The sequence below is a fragment of the Centrocercus urophasianus genome, unplaced genomic scaffold (assembly GCF_019232065.1).
Source record: "Centrocercus urophasianus isolate 14NV4802_14NV808 unplaced genomic scaffold, USGS_Curo_1.0 seq_25, whole genome shotgun sequence".
NCBI classification, from domain to species: domain Eukaryota; kingdom Metazoa; phylum Chordata; class Aves; order Galliformes; family Phasianidae; genus Centrocercus; species Centrocercus urophasianus.
Window position 1 is genome coordinate 8,320,798 of NW_024884811.1, and position 22,533 is coordinate 8,343,330.

The 22,533-nt window shown below is 35.9% G+C and overlaps 1 protein-coding gene across 2 annotated transcripts in view; it reads left to right on the top strand.

The window, feature by feature from the left end:
- The window catches only part of LOC122163989 (cAMP-specific 3',5'-cyclic phosphodiesterase 4D-like), a 488,389-nt gene that overhangs the window by 88,688 nt on the left and 377,168 nt on the right, over positions 1–22,533 (top strand). For both annotated transcript variants that reach the window (XM_042825621.1, XM_042825623.1), the window contains exon 2: positions 13,019–13,139. In XM_042825621.1, coding sequence (XP_042681555.1) covers positions 13,098–13,139 — 42 coding nt within the window. In that variant the 5' untranslated portion in view covers positions 13,019–13,097. The remainder of the gene's footprint in view (positions 1–13,018; positions 13,140–22,533) is intronic.

Sequence of the window (22,533 nt, forward strand, 5' to 3'; positions counted from 1 at the left end):
TTTTCCTCTCCCTCCCCCTTCTCCCCCAGAAAAAGTGTATGTATGCACATATATATTTTCCTCAGATAGAAAAGACTAATCAAGAAATGAATATGAAATTCTAGAATTGTGTATTTAAACTTCAGCTGTGCAATCATACCAGGATGGTTTTGTCTTTTACTGGGATACAGAAATCTAATGAATGATGTTAAAGATGTACAATTAAGCTTGTTTACTTTATAAAGAACCATTTACTGACAATCTATGTAGTCACACTGCTTAGACTAGAAAATAAATCTACCTCTGTATCTGCTGTGGATTTGCGGTCATATTTACAATTATTTCACTATTTAGCCTACAAAAGGCAATGTTAGAAACTTTATCCACCAGTATGCTTGCATTTTTCATGCACGGTTCTGCAGCTTTGCAGATTCATCGTAATAATCTATTCACATAAACATACCACATTTCTCTCATCTGGGAAAAATACACATTTCTGAAAGGTCAAGGAAACATTGAATGACAAGTTCTTTGTTTGCCAGCCATGCAGTGGAGCAGGTTTAACCAGCTGCTAAAGTCCCTGCTCCATGGTCCAGGTCACGCAGTCCTTATGTGATCTTCACGGTTATTGCTGCAGTGGCAACTCAGCTCAGATGGGAACACAGTCACTTCAAAAGTACAAAATAACAGAAATGTCAGCACCATCATACATACTACAGAGAAACTGTATTAAGCTTGTTGTGACTTCCTTCTGTTGTTTGCATTTACCCTGTGTTCCTTACTTCGTTCCACTTTACCTAACAATTTTTTTTTGAACTTTGCACAGAAACAATTTAGCTGTCAATTGAAACAACTGAAACAATTCTGCTGTCACATCTGGCGAAGAAGTCTAAGCCCTCAAAATGTAAACAAACAAGTCTCATTTCGCTTGGCTCAGCATTTGTATAACTGCACAGTCCCAAAATTTGGATCCTCACATCTTCTATTACCTCTTGACATCTATGTAGGTAATAAAATCTCAAAAGTATATTAAACTAGCTACTGGTTGTGCATTACACCATAAGCAGGGACCACTGAACGGTTTGGACATTAACTCTGTTTATGCTTAGACATTCACACCAAGCATTGCTCTGTTATCTTGCCTGTGGAGATTAATATAAAAATTATCCCTTGGTTACGGGTTGGTGAGCAAAAGCTTTAAGCTAGTGCATGTATGCATGCTGAATATGAGTTTCTCCCTGAAATTCACAATGCATATTCTTACCTTGAAGAAAGTTAAAGGGAATTTATCATTTTCTCATTGAAGTTTCAACAAGAGAAGGCTTGATTACTCCAGATTTTGTCTAGATTAGATAGCATCTCACTGTTGACACATCAGCAAACAAATTAGAATTCTTTGTTTTCCCCTGATGATGTCATTCTAGAACATAAGCAGAAAGAAATGGGGAATTTTAAGGACAAAACAACAAATTTCCACTCTTGTAAATACCTTATTATAGTAATATGTGGAGCTTCAGAAGGCAAATCCATTTCAGAATCCATGAAACGTGCCTCCATGTTACATAAATCACTTCCTTGTGAACTTGAAAATGAGTATCCAAGACTCACTTCTAAAGTGGGCAAGAGGTTGTCACAAAGTTATCTAGATAAATCTGTGTCCACGACAGGGGCAGCAGGCCTGCAGGTCCATCGGCCCAAAAAAAAGGGAAAGAGAAAAGGGAGAGGGCTTGTTGGAGCTGAGCCTTGGAAATAGAACAGCAGGAACGATCTAAGAAGGAAACTTAATTTTACCAAATATGATAGCGGGTTGCTAGATAACACAATGTAACACAATATAATTGGAGTTGAGGCTAATAAATCAAATAAAATGAGATAGAGAGTGTCTGAAACTGAAAGCTTTACTCTGAACTGAAAGCACACAGCTGGGGAGTGCAGCCACACACTGCCAGGCAGCAAGGGAGAGAGAGAACTTCCTCCCATGACTTACCTTCCCCTCTGAGTGCAAAGACCTCTGGGGTCTTCCAAGGAATCCAGGAAGTTGCCAGTCCACAGAACAGGAGTACAAACTCTTTAATTCCCTGTGCTTTACATGGTGTTATGGTGTAGAATACTGATAAGAAGAATCATAAGACCATGAAAGAGGTGAAGATGAGTCCACCTCAGATGAGTCCATCTCTCATAGGAAGAGAATACCATCTGGAGTACCTCTGGAAGGATTCAGATTTGTTGAGTAATGAGGACAACTAGCAAAGATCAAAATGTTTCCTATCTGAGAAGGAATATCATCCTCATTCTTAATCCATTTTACCTTAATGTAGTGTTCAGGAAAGTTCTGGCTGGGAGGTGCAATAACTTTCAAATTAACTTTTGCTTGGTGCTTTTTCTGGATTTATTTGATCTGCTATTAACTAGCCAACCATATCTTTAGTTTTCTTGACACACACTGTGTAGAGAGCCTAGGCACATATCTAATAGCTAATAAGGGTATTTCAATATTGAAATTAAGGACATTGAAATCCCCTTAAAATAGCACAGCATGCCTTTTCTTTATACTCTTTTCTTTTTCCATCGTGAGTAGGTGACACGTCTCTTTTTTAATATTGCTTTGATTTCAGTGATGGCTTTGATTTCTCATGGCTTCTGTGGTAACTCTGATAATCTTTACAACTGGAGATATTATTCATTTTCCTCCTAGAGCCAGTACTCCACAGGAAACACAGGTAGTTACACAGCAAAACGGAGTCCTCTGTATGTTTCTTAATTGCTCTTTTTTGTCAGAAAAGAAGATGTGGAAAAAATCTAATTTCAAATAATATATGTTTTACACTTCCTGGCCTTGTAGAGATAAAGTCTTAGCTGTACCTTTTCTGTAATCAAAATAAGATGCTTATCCTGGAGTTTGTCATGAGTTAAGAGGTATCTTATCTACAGTAGAGGAGATGAGAGAAGTTAAGATATCATGAAGCCAGTGTTAGTGCTATCTGCAAAAGCTGCTGTCTAACTGGATAAAAACATAGAAGAAAATACAGAATACTTTATTGAACTTACTACTTCTATTTCTCAACTGTGTGTTTTCTTCTACTCTTTCTTTTTCACTTCTTCTAAGGTGAAGAAGTGAAAAAAGGCAAAGTGTAACCAAAAATCTGTATTTTAGCTGTAGTATGAGAGTTCCTCTATTTTTCTTCTAGATCATATTAATTTCTTTCACATATGGAAGTTGTATCCCATTGAGACATTCAAATTTCTACACAATGTAAATCTATTATTCCTATAAAAATGATGTATACTTGGAAATGTTGAACAACTGTCTAAACAAATGGACTCTTTAGCTCCAATTTCTTTCAACTAAATTCAGCCAAAGAAGGAATGATATAAAGTTAGTGGCATTTTGTATACTTTTTCACTCTTATATTATAGAATAATGGCCTTTTCAAATAAAGATTTATGAAGCTTAAGGTTAGTTCATTATCAGTCACTGCAAGTGATTTCTAAGCAACGTTTCTTGTTTTTGGAATAATTTAAATAAATCATATACGATCATCAAAAGTTACAGCTGAATCTTATTTTATAAAAGCAAAGATCCTCGTCACTAATATTTTTATGTTAGAGTTCCAAAACTAGGTATTAGAGCTTGACCTTGACTGTCTTTGGCAAGCAAGACAAAGCAATACAATTCTCTTGAGCAGATTCAAGAGTGTCAGGCATAGAGTGTCAGCTAACTGTGTATTTCAGTGTTACTTCAGTCTGGGCCTGTTCCTCTCAGAAAGCACTGAAAGAACAACAGCATAAATTTCAGTAGCTTGGGGCTCAGAGAGTAGTTTTTAATAAACTTGCACTGTGAAAAATTGGAAATCCTGTAGTAGGAAATGTGAACAGAAAAGTTGGAATTAACATGCTTTTTAGAAAAACATAAAATGCAAAGAAACCATACACACAGGCGCAGGTCAATATTGGTAGTTCTGCCTGTGAAGGAAATAAAAAGCAACATACAGAAGAGGACAGTGCTTGGTAAGCCTGTAACGTGAACACTGGGCATGGGGGCAGGAAAACAAACTACTACTGATACTTTATAGCACTCAAAATGTTTTTCAAGGGGATAGCATATGCCAAGCTTGTGGGTAGAAGCGGGTAATATTTTGTTTTTAAATTCAGATATAATTTGTGTTTTGCATGCTAAAACTGCACCAACAAATTCTAAAAGATGTGCTTGTAGTGGAAAAAAAAGGAGTCTACATTATTCTGAAATGCATCACTCTTACTATTTTATATGTGATAGGTGTGGGCAGCATGAGAACTTCTAGAAAAGAATTTCCAAGGCCCTAAGTGTGGCAGAAGGCATACAGTTCTGAAAGAACACTGCTCAAAATGATGCATTCCTGTAGGTAATTTTTGTAGAAGAAAATTTTTGAAGAAAACTTGAGTTGGAAAATTTTTATTAGAAAAGATGCTTGGGAGGACTGAACAAACTGCCATTATTAAAAGACATAGTAAAGATTTAAAAAAAGTATGTGCTTCTATGTATATAAAAAAAAGTAATAATAATTGTTTAATCACTAGAAGCCCAATAAATAAAGTTGAAGAATACATTCATATAGTTTGCAATATTTAGAAAGCGTAAGGATTCTGACATGGTGAAAAAGAAGGATAAAGACAGTCCTTGAAAACTTAAAAGTTTCTTTAAAAAGTTGAAGTTTTACCTAAATTAGGATAATTGAAATCATCATGAAATCTAAGTAATTGCATTTAAAAATTAAATGAGGAAGACCAATGAAGGGCAACAAGATCAAAGGTCTGAAGACACAAAGTCTGCTGAAAAACCTCTTCCAGATCAAGGAGTCAGAGAAATGGAAGGGAGGTAACAGAGAGTAAAAGAACATTCAGTGAAGTATTTTGCTCACAAGATCTTGGGAAGGCTTTTGTGGCAGCAGTTCTTGCAAGAAGCATTAAATGGTCTCTCTAAAATTTAAGTAATAGTAGAAGAGCTCATTAAATCATTAGTACAGTGGACAATGACAATGGACAGAAATTTAAAAAGCCCAGAAATTAAATAGATGAATTACTAACTCTGCAATGGGAGCTTGCCAGAAAACAGAGCTTTGTGCTCTTCTATATACTAAAAAGGATTTTAGGAGAAAAATAGTTCACTGGTGAGAGTTATTTGTGGTGGTAAAGACAACTATGTAAAATTGCAAAGCTGCAGGATGTGGTAAAATAGCAGATGAAACCTAACGTGAAATATAAAGTCGTTGCATACAGTGGGAGGGGGGCAAATTTAAACACGTATAATGAGCTCTGATAGAATATTACTGTGAAGAAATGAGATCTTTGGGAAAAAGGAAACAGTTGTATGAATATGTTAGCTTGATGCTCAGAGGTCGAGGAGGAAGCTGGATTGTTAGGATATGTTGAAAACAGCAGAAATTGAAACAGGGTCTGTCATTATCCTGGTGTGTGCGTGCCAGGAGATCTTGCGTGCTGAGCAGTGTGGGAGGTTCTGGTATGCTATCTCAGGAAGCATCCCATATTTGTTAAGTAAGCATAGTGTTCATTCATTACTAGGAGGATCCGCGTGTGTTAGAGAACTTGCAGTGCACTACAGCTATTTTAAGACAGTTCCTCCATTAAATGGAAAGAGCATCTTTAGCATCATCATTGCCCACCCTGGGATCAACTGTAGTCTATATCAGTGCTATCACCACATCAGGACATGCAACATATTGTCTCTTATATGTAATATTTAAAGACTGAAAGGAAGGGGTCTCTCTAGTTATGGTGGAACTAAGCGGGCTCAGATGAGTGGCGGGAATAACCGATGTGGCATGGGTTCAGCATAACAAGTTGCTAAGCTGATGGGAAAAGTTCATCCTGCAGGGAAGCTGCTGACGGATATCAGGGAAACCTAATATTAAACAATTTGCAGCCTACAGCTTCCTTGGATATAGGGTTTCAGTTTTGAGTGATCCCATGTGGGACCAGGAGTTGGACTCCATGATCTCTGTGGGTCTCTTCCTGCTTGGGATATTCTGTGATTCTATGTTTATCCAGTACAAAAAGAATGATTCTGACTTGGAAACATGGTGTTCTTTTAGTTAAATTCCATTTAGGTAGAACTTAGAAATCAACACTTGATGATGTAATGCAAATGCTACTCTTATTTCCTTTCAGAATACCAGAAAAAAACTGTTAAAAAAAAAAGAAAAAAAGAAAAAAAAGAAAAAAAGCACAGAAAAAAAAACCAAAAAAACCACTTTGTAGCTACACAATATGTCCAGTATTTTTTCCCTTCCTTTGATCTGTCTATAGCACGGAAAAAAAGAGACTCAGAAGAAATAAAAAAAAAGAAGAAAGATATCTTTTTAACTGTTTACAAAAATTTACTCAATTCTAATATCAGATGGGATTCTTTCCAGTATGTTAAAGGTGCACACTAATTCATAAGCACAGTTGTTATTCAGCTTTGTGCATGCAGTAGGGCTGCACATAGTTTAGGAAGTCTTGATACAAACCTTAGCGCTGAATCACTCCCAGTTCCTTTCTATGAATGCTTAGTGCAAACACATGAAAGCATGAGTAAAAAAGCAATAATTGGTTTGTATATTTATAAATAGGTTGTGGTAAGAAAAATGTATTCTGTGAAAATATTCAAAATTGCCTATTTCTCTTCCCAGCCTTAAAGCTGGTTCCAGCTTTCACATCTCTTTTTTTTTTCCATTCTAAAGCAATTTTGCTGGGGAAGTAAATGATGAGCACTTACGTTTGGATGGATGGAAGTTACATTGAAAAAGTGCACTAAGTGGACTTTAGCGTCCCCCTACAGGTCATGCTATTTTCTGCTAAGATCAGATTCACTGTCTCCCAAAAACCGGACTTCTTAACTTCATGCACAAAATGAAATAGAAAATGAAAATGACAACAACAAAAAACAACCTAACAATGAAAATGCTTATGGGTGAATTTGGGTCCACTGACCATGTTTAAATGTCATTTTTATACAGTCATCAGAGATAGTAATGTTGTATAAACATACATTTTTCCAATGTTGTGGTAGTTTAATAGACCTTGGAGAATACAAGGAAAGAAGAAATCATTAGCTTTTCTTCACCTTTGTAATATAAGTATCCAAATATGTTGTGTGGTTATTTTTTTTTATCTGACTACTTTAACACTAACATTTTATTTAGCCATTTGGTACAACATTCAAATTGTTGCTTGCTTTGCATTTGCCAAATGTGAAGAATGTAGAATGCTCACACTCATGCTGTGTATGCTTTCTTATAGTTGTGTATAAACATATGTAAACACAAATGTCACATAAATTCTGCTTGATATTATGACATTCTGTTTGTTTCACTGTTCGAAAGTAACTTAAAATACCTGAGATTTTGGCAGCTTTCAAGCTCAGTTTCTGGATATTTGATATCTGTAGATCAGTGTCACTAATTTACTTGAAACATCACCTTGCATTTTATTATTTACATTGCTTTCTGTTCTTACTGAAGAAATCTGTGGTTATAGAAAACAGCTACATTGTGAAGTGACCCAGATAAAAACCCATCCAATTGAATAAAGAGAGGTAAAAGCAAGTCTAGCTAGGCAAGTCTGACTGATTTCTGGGTCAGGCTTTAGCTAATGAGTAATGAAATAAATTTTTCTAGGGTGCAATAGAAATGCATGAATGCATTTGGCCTTGAATATTCATGGTTTGTTTTTGTTTTTGTTTTTCAACTACCCTCTCTTATTAGTAGTTCTGGTAATTTGTCTGTATAAGATTTTTTTCCCTACTCAGTCATTATAACTAGAGAAAGACATTTTCTTGCTAAAAATAGGAGGGCTGAATAAAAATTTAGTATATACTCTGATGCAGATGGATGTGAAAACATTCTTATTTTGAGACCTCTTTCCTCTTCACTCTGTTTCCTTTCTCCTGTGTTTCTGGTCTTGTTATCCAGGTCTTTCACAGCCTGCTGCTCTTGAAAACTTCATTGCTGTGACTTGATAGATTCACTGAATTGTCTTTGCTCTTTTGTTTCAGCTCTTTTCTTCTGTATTCTGTTGTACTGGGGAAAAACAATGTCCCTAAACAGCATCTCCTACTGAAATTAAACAAGCCCACATTAAAGCATTCCAGAATCAGTCTTGGTCACTGGATGAGTCATACACACTGCAGAGAAGCTGAGGTCTTTTGTGTTTTTATCATCAGTTATTGTAAAGGGACTGTGCTTTGCTTGTTTCTGAGATTAAAATCTGTGAACAGCATACCTTCTTCTGAGGAGTGTGGGGACTCTTCTGGTAGATCAGAGGGACAAGTAGTTAATTTGAGAGATATCTAATCCTGTGTGATGATGTGCTTTTATTTTTTCCCATCTTTTTAATTGAAAGAACTTTGGCTACGTTACGAGTCTAGAACTGCTCAGAAATAGAGATATGTCAGAGATGAACTGTATCATTTCTCCATCTCACTCACACATCCGGATGTCGAGTGACAAAAGGAAGCAAACCATATTTTTAAGTGCATGTTGTATCTTTTATAAAACCTTTTTGGCAATGATTGGCAGTTTTAATAAATTTAATTTTTTTTCTAGATTATGAGTGTTTGCTAATGATGAACTGTAGCATTTATGCTTGTTATCTCACAGAAAGGAGAAGAAAAAATAAAAGCCTAAACCTGTATTTTTTGACACAGCTCTGATACAAACAGTTTCCATTAGAATCAGATTTGGTAAAACAATAAGCAGTACTATAATCTTGCTAGCTGCCAGCAGTAAGCTCCCCAGATCACATCAATCTGAATTTGTATTTTGAAATCCATTTGCTCAGGTTTTAGATATGCATCTAATGTTAAAATACTCAAACTAGCTATGTAAGAGTGAGGAAGCACAGCATACAAGCATACAGAACCCTAACTTCTTGTGGGCACAGTCTTCACATTATTTGCTTTACATTAATTGCTCTTTGTCAAATGCATAGTACAAGATGGAGAAGTGCCTGGTATACACAAACATAGAGCACTCTAGGTTGTTCACAGTTATGTTGTAAATATCAAAAAAAGTAAGAGATTTGACTTGTAGTTCAATATATGACAATACAACTTACAGTGACTTTGATTATGAAATAAAATTAAAAGAAGATGGGGCTATCTGGCAAGCAAAGCAGTATTGCATGACACTGTGCACCAGGGATTATTTTGTATCAATTCATACCTTTTTTTTTTTTTTAAGAAAATGCTCCTCCTATGATGAGGTATGCATACAAACAGCAATAATATCCTAGATGTGACAAGAACTCTTTGTCATTTTCTTTTAAAACTTCTTGATTCAGCCCAAGGAATCTGACTAAATTTCTACTTATTTTTCTTTTTTCCTCTTTGAATATTTCTTTATCATTACTTTTTCTAACATTTTGGAATTTCTTGAAATTATTTAAAGTATTTTGTGTTGTATGATATGCTGTTTTGGACCTCTGCTACAAGCAAACAGTTTGAAAAAGTAGCCATAAAGTACACTTGGAAACAGAACACAAAATTATTTTTATTTTGTCATCCCTTAATCTTTATTTCAGAAAAATGAAAATTCTATTATTGAGCTATTAACCCAGTAGAAATATTTGCATTTTAATTACATAGTAATTACTAGGAATTAATTAAAATGGTGTAGTTCTGCCTAATGCATATGAATAACTAATGCTTGAGCAGTTTCTTATGGTAATCACAGAATCACAGAATCACAGAATTGTAGGGGTTGGAAGGGACCTCCAGAGATCATCGAGTCCAACCCCCTGCCAAAGCAGGTTCCCTACAGCAGGTCGCACAGGTAGGCATCCAGGCAGGTCTTGAACATCTCCAGAGAAGGAGACTCCACCACCTCCCTGGGCAGCCTGTTCCAGTGCTCCGTCACCTCACTGTAAAGAAGTTCTTGCGCACATTTGTGCAGAACTTCCTATGCTGCAGTTTCCGGCCGTTTCCCCTTGTCCTGTCTCCACTCACCACTGAAAAGAGTCCGGCCTCGCCATTCTGCCCCCCACACCTTAGATATTTATAGACCTGGATCAGGTCCCCTCTCAGTCTTCTTTTCTCAAGGCTGAACAGACCCAGTTCACTCAGCCTTTCTTCATAGGAGAGATGCTCCAGGCCCCTCACCATCTTTGTGGCCCTCCGCTGGACTCTTTCCAAGAGATCCCTGTCTTTTTTGTACCGGGGAGCCCAGAACTGGAAGCAGTACTCCAGATGAGGCCTTACCAGGGCAGAGTAGAGGGGGAGATAATCCAGGGTAACCTGGCAAGGGGGAGGTAATCCTTACCAGGGTAACCTGATAAGGTTAGTAGTAACTGCCCTGGTAATATTTACCAGTTAGTTAACCAGTGGATTAGTAACAAGTGCCCTGGTAATACGTTAGTAGTATGTGTCATGTTCAATATAATTTCATAGCACTTTAAATAAAACTTGTTTACAGCTTTAAATATCTGAAAGTAGGGCATGCTCTGTCTTTATGGGTCATGTTGTTACATTGAATGGCACCAGGATTGCTGCCTCTGGGCTGGCTAAATGAGATCTCTTTTCTAAAGGTTCTCTTCAAATTTCTAAAGGTTATTAAAAGTTCTCTTCTTGTGAGACCATGTGATAATTCTAGATATTACATTGCAGAGTAGTAATCAATCTCATTGGTCAAAAATATGCCAGGCAAGAAATTCTTTCCTCCAACTTCATCCCAGCACTGAATGCTCTTTTTTCTTTCTTTAGTATTCTTTAATTTTAAGAAGTTTGCTATTGTGTTTTCTGGGTAAGGTATGAATTGTTACATTACAGGTTTTTATACAAACATGACTTAAAATGTTTAAGACGGAAACTTTCTTAATTTGTGTAAGAAATGAATGGCTCAATTTATTGTGTTACTATTGCTTTGCTCAGATAAAGCTATAATCCAACACCATGGTTTCATATGCATTTCCATACATTTTAAGTGACCTGTAGGACTTTTTTCTAAATGCATTACCTTATTTAATTAGATAGGTAAATTATTCTCTTTTGTGTATTTTGAACAATGCTGGAATGGATTACGTGGCGATTTATCACCCTTTGCATCCATTTCATCCTTTAACTAGCTAAATAAGAAAAGTAACCCTAAAATAATTTTTTGTGGGTACTGACTTGTATGTAGGGATTGCAAGTAAAAGTCATTGAAAATTCATTTTCTTTCCACAAAACATAGTTATAGTTCTTGTGCACATTTACATATATTCATGATAACAGAATAGGAGTAGTTTGTAATAGTTTTCAGGAAATGTTTATCTTCTTGAAGAAAGCACATAAAAATAGCCTATATGTTAACATCCTGCTTTTCCCAGTTCATTCCACTAATCACCACCTCTATACTCCCAACTGTATTAATGTGATTTTGGAGGGGCAGGATTTTTTTGCATACGTACTGCTTTTTGCTTCTTTCAGTGGATTAATATCTAAAATGAAAATCATGTATTTTGGTGTTGTAACACTGCGGACTATATGTATCTATATGTATTTAAATATGAAAAAATATTAGCTGTTTCCTCCACTCTTGGCTTTGCTTCACTGTAACTGGAGGCTGCCTATAAATAATTAAATACATAAATAATCAAGACATATTTATTATTTATCTGAAGAAGTGGTAGAGTTTTAGAAAACAAACCGAAAGATGAAGTAGTGTGCCGAAGCCTTGCTTATGTATTGAGATAAGAGGATTTCTTACAAAGTAAAGCCAGTTTTTAAGTCATGTTACAAGTCGTGATGTTCTCCTGATGGGGAGGGAGACTACACCTATATACAGTGCATAAATGAATATCTGACTCTTAGTATCACACTGGCACTGAAAAGTTAGTCTTCTAACTGTGGAAGTGGGCTTCAGAGAGTCTTAAAGACAATGTTATTTTAAAACAGTAAGTTATGCTAGTAAAATTGCCCCATCCCTGTTCAAGGCCAGATTGGATGGAGGCCTTTGCAGCCTGGTCTAGTATTAAATGGGGAGTCGCCTCAGGGGTGGTCCTGTGTGTGGCAGGGAGGTTGGAGATTCATGATATTTGAGATCCCTTTCAACCCGGGCTATTCTGTGATTCTGTAAAATTATGCTCATATGGATGAAGTCTATCCCAGTGTGAAATTTCTTATATCCATATGAATTGTATCAGTAATGTGCCTGTGCATGAGGAAAATAAGCTATGCCTGTAATTTTTTGCTACTGTGATTGAGTCTACATTAGGAGATTTTTGCTATGACAACTTTGTTGGTCAGAAATTGTGCTATATATCATCTTTGTCTGGCAAAGGAAAAAATGTGTGCAGAAATATACCTGGCCCAGAATGAGAATATAAAGCTTCCAATTGCCTTATCCTAGGGCACACGAATTTCCCTTTAACTCTGCTTGTCCATGATGACTGGTGTGTACTTAGCCAGAGGCTGATGAATGCTGCTTTTCAAAGCCTCCATGGCATGTCATTACCAGTTGCTAGAGCTCATGCTTAGTCATTATTGTAATACAGAGGATAATTTGTCAAACCCTGTCACCTCTATGAAAGCACCCAACTGCTGGTATAAATATCCCTAGGCACCTGGATTTGAAAATTACTCTAGCTGACTTTCTTATATTTAGTGTGTACCTGCTGGTCTGACTGATATGTAAGCTAAGAAATTCCCTTCCGACTGAGAAACTGGATAAAATTACCTAATAATAATTACTTTATTATTACAAATTGTACTGCAGTTATCTAGTTAATTATCTGTGGTGAAAGGCCCTGCCTCAGAAGTCCGTAATATTCTGTAATTTTGGAGATTTATTCTGCTTTTGATATTGACTGGAAAATATGAACTGTTCATGGGTATGCTTGTGAAATATTTTTGTGTAACTGTGTGTCATGTATAGCTAGTGGTATATGAAATGTCTGCTTTATTGGATCTTAGGATATTAGATCTTAATGTACAACTTACATGTACTATGAAGCAGCAGCTTATGTGTGGATGTTGTACAACATACAAAGACCTTGATGATAACTAAATAAATAAATTTGTTTTCAGTATAACAGGTATTCAAAAAGTCAAGAAAGAATACATCTCCTCTGAAACTTGCAGAACACTTCCGATTTAGTCAGTTACCATGAACAAGAATACTTGTACTCTACATGGGAGGAGTAAAAGTGTAAGTAGGTGGTTTTATTTTCATTGCTTCTATTTTTATTATCAGTATTTGTATATAACGCACATGATTTAAGCTGGCCTTTGAAACACCACTTTCTGAATAGGATAGCAACTGTGATAGGATCTTCGTTAGTCTTACCCTACTCTTGTATCTGTATCCAAAATAAGCACTGATATGTGATGTGCACATACAAAGATAGGTTTATTGAGTAATTTTGTTTTATGTGATTTTTTTGGAATTGACATCCATTTTTCTGAGAGCATTTTTGACCAAATTATTAAAAAAGATATTTTTTTTAGCATATATTATAGCATAAGTCTATATGTTGCTGACACATAACATACTCAGAAGTACATGCTGCTGAATGATTTTGGCATCAAGATTTGCTAATTATTATATTTGCTAATGCATTGTAGAAATGCTAAATATGGTACAGGTAAACAGTGAGACAACATGCTAATAATAAATGCCTAAATTTGGATGAAGCTTAATTTTGACTTATGTATGCCTATCCCAATAACCAAGAAATTGAATGGTTAAGATGCTTCTCCAGACTCTTCTGTCTTTCCGGTGCTCAATAGAACAATATTACTATGTGATATTATATACTGATGACTCTGCCTTCCAAGCATAGACAAAAACTGAATGTTCCTTTCTAACATGCTATTGCTATGCCTAAGCTGTTAAATATGCCCCTTCTCCTGATAGCCAGGGACATTTTATTCAAGCGGTTTGATAAATGGAAATTGGAAATAAAAGTTAGTGTGTGCCAGATGCTGCATCTACAAGGACAGAGGTTACAGATACAGTTTTTATTTTTGAGGGGCTTTCAGCTTGTGTGAAAACAAAGTGTTCTTAAGAAATTATTCAGATCACACTGGATCCAGCTTTTCAGTTCTCTTCTGAGTCTCTTCTATCTTGCTCTGTAATGGCATTAAGACTGCTGCATCTGCTTCTTGCTACTAATACCTTAGTGTATCTGCCTCCTCACCCCCATTTGCTGCCTCTACTTCTTACCCAGTATGGTTGGTTCTTGAAACAAGAGGGTGATTTTAGTTGACTTCATTCAGAATTGCTCAAGTATGTGTCTTTTCTCTCAGCTGCTGGAAAGTGATGCAGACATTCTGACCACATCTGAATTTCCTTTTCAAAAATTAAAGATCTTCCAATATAATCTTCTATTTCCTGTAACTTTGCTGGATATGCCATCAGTGTATGTAAATATAACAAGGGGGAAAAGTGACAGACCTTTGCTAAAGGGTGCCACTACATAATTAAACAAATAGCCTGATGCAATGCGGTAAACTGAAAACAGGTATCCAGTGTGAAATTTCACTATTGATTTTGTTTGACCTGGTGAGAAATTATGTGAAGCATAAAGCTGGCAAAAAAGCTTAAACAAGTGCAAAGCATAACATTATTATGTCATTTGGGCTAATAAGATTTGATCAAATTTTGGACAAAGAGCAGCAATGTTTTGGTTTTAGTTGGATCAATTTTGAGCAAATATCTATTAATTCAAAATATCTTAATATTTCACTAAAAATTTTCTAGTACATATTTTATAAGATTTACTTCCAAAATGTCAATAAATATATCAAAGCAGGCCCGGAAAGTGATTTTATTTTTAACCTACAGAACAAACTTCTTGATTTTAGTGTTAAATGCATGTTGTTCTGAGCATGCAATCATAACCACTTGTAGCTATTTTTCTTCTATCTATATGAATTATGGAATACTTCCTACTTTGTGCCCTAGGACACTTTTTTTTTTTTTTTTTCAAATTGTGAAATATATAATCCCTAAGGAATTATTTTAAGATCGTGTTTAAATAATTCTTTCACTGATTGTAGTAGAAAATAGTGATAGACTTTGAACAAAGGTGTCCTAGAACAGTCTCTTTTGCACTTATTGAGTACAGCCAAAGTTTTCATTTTGTATGTTGATGGTATAACATCTTCCAAGTTGCTATATGTCTGTTGGTTTGCATTTGCATTGTCAAAGTTATCCATAGTTTGTCAGGCCAGCCATTTCCCAAACGACCTTCTTATGAATTTAAGAAAAATCTCAACAGTGAAATGAACAATCTTTAAAGGAATCGTGGATTATGGCTTTTATTTCTTGGGATGTTTCTGTGAAGCCCTAGTTTTCCTTCAGTATTACTGAACATATTATCTCAAATATTAGCGTGGGTGAGACCTTGCCTGAGTATTGTGTCCAGATTTGTAGTCCTCAGGACAGGAGAGACGTGGACCTGTTGGAGCACATCCAGAGGAGGGCCCCAAAAATGATCCAAGGATTGAAAATCCTTTCCTACATGAGAGGCTGAGAGAGCTCGGGCTGTTCAGCCTGGGGAAGAGAAAGCTACAGGGAGATCTGAGAGTGGCCTATCACTATCTAAAGGGAGCTGTAAGAAAGAAGGAAACAGACTCTTTAGATGGATGTATTAGGATAGGACAGTAGGAAATGGTTTCAAACTAAGTGAGGGAAGATTTAGACTGGACATGAAAAAAGAAGTGTTTTACAGTAAGGGTGGTGAGGCACTGGAACAGGTTGCCCAGAGAAGTGGTGGATTTCCCATCACTGGAGACATTCAAGGTCAGGCTCTGAGCAATATGATGTAGCTGTAGATGTCCTTGTTCATTGCAGGGGAGCTGGACTAGGTGACCTATAAGGATCCTTTCCAACACAAATGATTCTATAATTCCATGCTTTTAATATGGAAGGTGAATCTGCAGATGTGTGTATATACACATATATATACACACCAAATGTAGAACTAACTTTGTGCACAATGAGCCAGCAGAAGCTTAGCTTAACAGTGTAGAATAATACAAGTTAGAAAGAGAAAAGACTTTATCCCCATTATCAGATTTTCTGACAAAAAAAATAGTACTATGAAGTGCTGGTGTAACTTAGAGCTTTGATTATATATATATATATAAATCTTGGCAAGCAATCTAGTCATTGAAAACATGTTGCTAGTATTTATTTTTAAATTTCCTTTAATAGGATTTTATCCCCTTGCTGGTACTTTATGTCCTCAGACAGAACAATGTGTATAATCTTGCTAGTCTGTCACCCTCTCCCTTGCTGGTTTGCACAATATTCCTAGTCATTCTTCTGTTGGTAGCCTATGGAGTAGCACTTAACAGTATTTGGTAATAACATTTTATATAACAGTCAGCTCTCTTTCACTCACTGTATTCAGTGAGATTGCCTGCATTTATATCATTTCAGATGTACACAGTTTGTCTATTCTCTCTTAGTCATTTTCCTTAGGTAACTTTTTACTTCTTTAAATAGTTACCCCATAAACAAATTCCTCCATCTCTGAAATTTCTATTTTTCTGTTGTCTTGACCTGCTTAGAATATTCTAGGTGTTTTATTGTTTTAACTTCCATAATTTATCACATGCTGTTTCTGAAAATAGAGTTAAATTTTATTCTTTCCCTCAATGTAATTTGTTTGTTTATTTATTTGTTTCTCACAGTTACTTCAGGTAGAAGACAGAGATATTAGTTAGTGCTTAAGTGCTATGCAAGAGACCTTTTTTAGCATGCTTTTAATAAAATAGTGAAATTCTTTGTGTTTTGGAAGGGCTTCATATTATTTTCATAAAAGGATGGACAGTGTAATGTATTTCAGTGGTGTAGGTAGAGACAGATAGCTTTATGAGGCACAACATCATTTGTTCTTTGTCATAAAAATAATGAAATGCATAATTTATTGGTATTTTAAAATCAAACTTGCAGCACATGTTCAGTTAAATTGGCATGGCTTTACACACCATCAGTAATAATTTTCTTTAGAGTATTATAATAACTGGATTTCTAAGTGAGTCTACTGGAGTCATATATAGTCATCTGAATGAAGTAAGAGTCCTCTGCAGGTGATGAGAGTGCCAGTATATGAGCAGGAAAGAATAAAGTCTGCATGTTACACTGTGTGGGCGTGCATCTTGGAACATTGTGTCAGAAGTGAGTCAATTCTTGTGAAATCAGAAAGCAGCTATATTGCAAGAAAAAGAACCAGCCAAGGGGATATGTTTAGCAACTGGCCCTGCTTAAGCTGTAGAATTTCAACAGCTTCAACAAAAATAAAGAGTGGGTGGGGCTGAAAGCAAAATTAGAATGTTTTGTGCTGTAGTAAAGAACAAAGACTGCTATGTGCACCAACAATATATGGTCAGCCTTCTAACCTATTATATCTTTAATAGCCAAGACCGTTTTGAGTTTGTAAACATGCATCTCATAAAAGGTGTATTTTGTGGAACTGTTAGTTGTGTTCTGTAGAAACTACTGAACACCAGCAGCGGATAATTATGCTGTCTCATTCTATGATCAAAACTTTAAAATAAATTCATGGCTACTGATGTGATCAGAAGATGCTAGATCTCAAAGGGCTGTGCAACAAAGATGCTGAGAGTTTAGTTGTGTGCAGATGTTGATGAAAAAACTCATCCAAATGCAAAGCAGATGTGGAGCACCCACAGAAATGAAATGCAAAAGAAGGTGGAGAGCTATTTGCAAATAACTGACTCACTGAGATGTTTTCATCCAAAGCAGTTAGGGTTAAATAGTTGCAACCCTTGCTAGAGAGCGAGGGAGTGAAGGGGAAGTTAGAAACTTCCTCTATCATTATGCTCACTTCTGTTTGCATTATGAGTCAGAGATGACAAAACCAAGGTGCTCTTTGTATGTCAGTGAATGGTCAGGGACAGGGAATGTCTTCCTTTTGCTCTTCTGCTCACCAAACAGAAGAGCTCTTCAGCAATAGGGTAATACTAAACCAAAGAGTAGAGTGATGTAGTTCTACACAGGGAGTGTGAAGGAGCTGCAAATATATTCAGTCCCAGGCCTCTTCTTATCATAGTGCAGTTCTGTCAAGAGCAATCCTTGCTTTAGGACATTTTCTAAGTAACTATTCATCAACAGAAATGGGAGAAGCTTGCAGTGTTCCAGAAGCATTCTTTTTTCATGGTAAATTTGCACTACTTCCAAATAAATTGATTTTTCTCTCACTGCAAACAGTTAGACCCATTTGTTAGCTGATAGAAGGATATTTAGAAGGAGATTGCTTGGATTAAGTATTCCTCATTAATGAGATGCAACAACATTGGTATTCTTTGTCTTCTTTCACCCCTTCATCCACAGATATTGTGTTTGCAAAGAAAGATAAAGCACAGAAAAGGCAAAGGTGAACACAACTAAAGTGTGAATAGAAGCATGATGACTGCTGCTACCTTTTCTTTAATGTGACTTACTGTTGTTGAGTGGCAAAATAGACATTTTTAATCAGCAAGTTTCCTTAAGTAAACCTTATGCAACTGATGCGTAAGACTCACCTGAAGAGAGAATAAGTGGTGCCTGAAGCAACATTAACTCTTTCTATTTGTTTTCTAACATTTCTTGTACAGGAGTTAATACCTTATGTACATACTTAGAATGCAGTATGAGAAGGAATGGCTGGATTTGACTCTCAGTAGATTAATTACTTCAATATTCAGTTACTATTGATGAAATCAAGTAGTTTTGGATGCATTTACTGCAAGGACATGAATACATTTGAATTTCTTCTAACTGTCAAACTGGCATTTGGAGACAAAGAAAAAGGTTATATAGCAAGAAGATGCCAGTGTATTCTTGATAAAGAAATTGCAAATGTGTTTCTTTACTCCCACTCACTCTGGATTTCTTCCTTTCTGTCTTCCACCCTCTCCAGGGTGGATGTTCCTACTAATGTTTCTAGCCATTCCATTCTGATCAGATATAAAATCTGTTCTGAATGCTTTCCTTCCTTCTGCCTGCGATATTTCTGACACTAATGCACACACTTTTGTCATCATTCTGTTTTTGTGACTCATCTCCTAGTTCAGCTCCTGCCTACCTGCTTAACTAAGTTCCATGCTTTTTGAAACAAGTCTTCGTATTTCCTTATCAAAGCTTAGGCAATACTTAGAAGTTTGCATCTGATAACTGCATAGTTTGGAATATGAAAACACTCCCACCTATATGTTAACTGACTTAGCAAGTCTAACCTATAACTCAAATGTCATCCATGTCTTTGCAGATTTAAAAAATAGTCCGTGGGCTAGTAACATTTATTTAGTTTAAACTATATCAACAGAAAATCTCTTGATGGTTTGAGTGGGTCTGACAGAGAACTTGACAGCTCTGCTACACAAGCAAACCATTTTTGGAGTTCTTACATATTTATGTTACTGCCATTCCAGTTCATTCTCTCTCAGAGGATAATTATCTGTACCTGACACTGTATTTTCCTACCAATACAAACTACTTTTATACTTCCAAATATTTCCATTCCAGTGCTGGAATTCAGGCTGTCCCTAGGAGGCACAGTGGATAACTCACATCCTGCTTTGCAGAAGGGCCTGGCAATTGTCAGCCACATGTATCAGAATTACACCAACTTTCATGTTGGCCAAAAATAATTGTTCTTTGAAAAGAGTTCCAGCCTTCTCGATTTTGCTGTTTGAGAGAAATCACTTTTACCTTTGTAATTATTTGCTACAATGAAAACAAAAGTATATGAACCTGAGGATCCTAATGTGGTACCATAATATAATAACGTATAGTGTATACTTACCTAAAAGAGCAAACTCTTATTTGTAGTACAGAGGAATATACTAGAACAGGAGGCAATAGATTGATAACTGAAATGATTGAGGGCCTGAAACTGAAAAAGACTATGAAGGTCAAGACTTGACACATCACACTTCATAATGATGAAGGCTGGTGGTTGTGGGAAGAGTAGGGAAGAAGTGTGCAGTTAGTGGATACTGTAAATTAAATACATTTGCGTTAGAAGTTTGAATAATATGGTCTCTCCCTATTTTTTTCACTACATATTTTCTGGTAAATAGGAAAGTGATCTTCTGGACACCTGAGTTCATGATTTCCTCATCTTTTGAACTCCACTCTCAGTCTGAGTTTTTAAATGTTGCCTAAGACATGATTGACTGATACTGTGTATATATGGAGGAAAAGGCAATATTATGTAATTAAATGATACATTCCTCCTCTGCCTACAATTTTACGTTGTCATTTGTTGTTATAGTCAATATCCATGTCTGTCAGAGTGCCTGCAACAGATAGAACAGTTGACTCTTCAGCAAGATGAACTTCTTGGCATGCTTTCAATATGAACATTAAATAGTTTTAATAAAATAAGTAAAAACCAAAGATTCAGAAGTATGATAGAGGTTATTAGTGGCAAGAAGCAGTAAAATGACTGATGTTTCTAGGGAAAGAAATATCATAGTTGGTAGCAAAATAATTTGCTAGAGATCTGTGTAGAACATTGAAATGTTTTTCTGCAAGTTGTTGTGAAAAAATATAAATAATTCCACTACAAGATTTGCTATTCTTTGACCACCAGAGTAACAGAAAATATAAAGAATTCGAAACAGAATGTGAGAAACATTTGAGTACAATTTAAGTTCTCAGTTGGCTGACAAGAGCAGTAAATAGCAGAATTAAAACTATCACTGAATTTTTACACTGCTGTCTTGTTACAGGTTATATTATGTTTCTATAGTAATGAATGTCTTTAGAAAGAACTGTAATTATTTGTGCAAAATGGGTATATGCTGTGCACTTTATTTCTTTGTAACACATGCAACATATTTCATCTTCTATCTGTATATTCATATATGCCTGCACACATACTCATGATAGTCTAGAACCTAACAGTATATGCTCTGAATGAAGAAACTTACAATGAGTTTTCCTTAAATGAATACGCAGTTCCATTGCTATAAAAAAAAAAAGTCACATTACACAGTCCTGAAAAGAGCTAATTAGTTTTATTTTGTATTATTTTATTTTTCAAAAAAAGCTATTTTTTTTCTTTCATTCAATGTACTGCATTGGCAGTAAATTGAGTTTGGTTATCTTACATAGCACCTGAAATAGAACAGAGCAAAATTTCCTCATGCCAGCGTATGAATAGTGATGCTACTTTGGTTTTAGTCTCTGGACTGATGATAGCTGGGGGCTGGAAAAACTAGTAACATCCTGAAAGTGATGGTTTCATTTCCAGGGTCTTTCCTGTTTCCTGCAGCACTGCAGGACCTAGGAAAATATGTTTCATCAATTTCCCTCTAACTTCTACCTTTAATTTTGATATTCACACTAAAATCCGTTTTCAAAAAAGGAAGAAAATGTCATAGTTCTTTGGAAGTTTTCCTTTCTAATCAATTCCTTTAATTAAGTGTGCCAAACTGGTTTATAGAATCTATTTATTGTAACAATATTGAATTAATACTAATTTCCTTGGTAATACTTCTGTAGAGTTAAATCAATGTGTCTTTGGATTTTAAAGAATTGACATCATTCTCTCATTTACATTCTAGAGAAAAAGAGGTTCTGCCTGGTTTCAAAGAATATGTGTTTTGATACATTTTGAATATAGCTTGCTAACACATTTAACAGAAAGAATCAAAAAGCATTATCTTAAGCAATGATGTGATATAACTGCCATGGAGTGATGGTCTCTTCTATTAGAGCTGAGGCTGGGTAATGTAAATGTTTTGATTTTCAAAATAGAAGAAAAATCAGTTAAAAGATTTCTTTCTGAAACTTTTGGTTGGTTGCAGCTAACGCTTTGGAGAAGGATGTTGAAAAATGTTCTCAAAGTACCAAATGACACCCTAAGAAGTATTTATCCAATGTGAAGCAGTTTTTCCTTCTGTACTTCTGTTATTTCTTTTGTTCATATTTAAATATACAGTGTAAGTGGAGACTTTTCAGTTTCTTCCTTTTGCCTCTACATAGCATGGATGAATATTTTTTCTGCTTACCACACTTTTAGTAAGTTCTAAAAAAGCAGCTTATTATTTTGTTTCCTTTGTAAGGCTGTTTGTAAATTACCTACCTGTCAATGGTTTGCCTTGTCAGCCCTGAGATGGAGAAGCAAAGGTGAATTGTGAACTTGCTCTATGGACTAGTAGTCCAGTCTCAGACTCTGCATTATAGAGAACTATTTGTTTTTCAGATCTATCTGCTTTTCTTATTGCTGTTTACTCTGCTTCAGGTCAAGTTTTCCTTTCCTTTCTTCAAGGTACGCTATCTACAGCCTCAGTTGTGAATGGCTTCATCTTTTCTCTTTGTAAATATAAAGTTAATCTTAGAATCAGAATGACTTATGTTGGAAGGGACCTCAACGATCATCAAATTCCAACTCACCTCCTACAGGCACGGTTACAAGCCATCAGATCAAATACTAGATAAGATTTCCCCAGGGCCCCACCCAATCTGGTCTTAAACACCTCCACGGATGGAGCATCTACAGCCACTTTGGGAAACCTGTTCCAGCACCTCATAACTCTCTCAGTAAAAAAAACTTCCCCCGACTTCTAATCTGTATTTC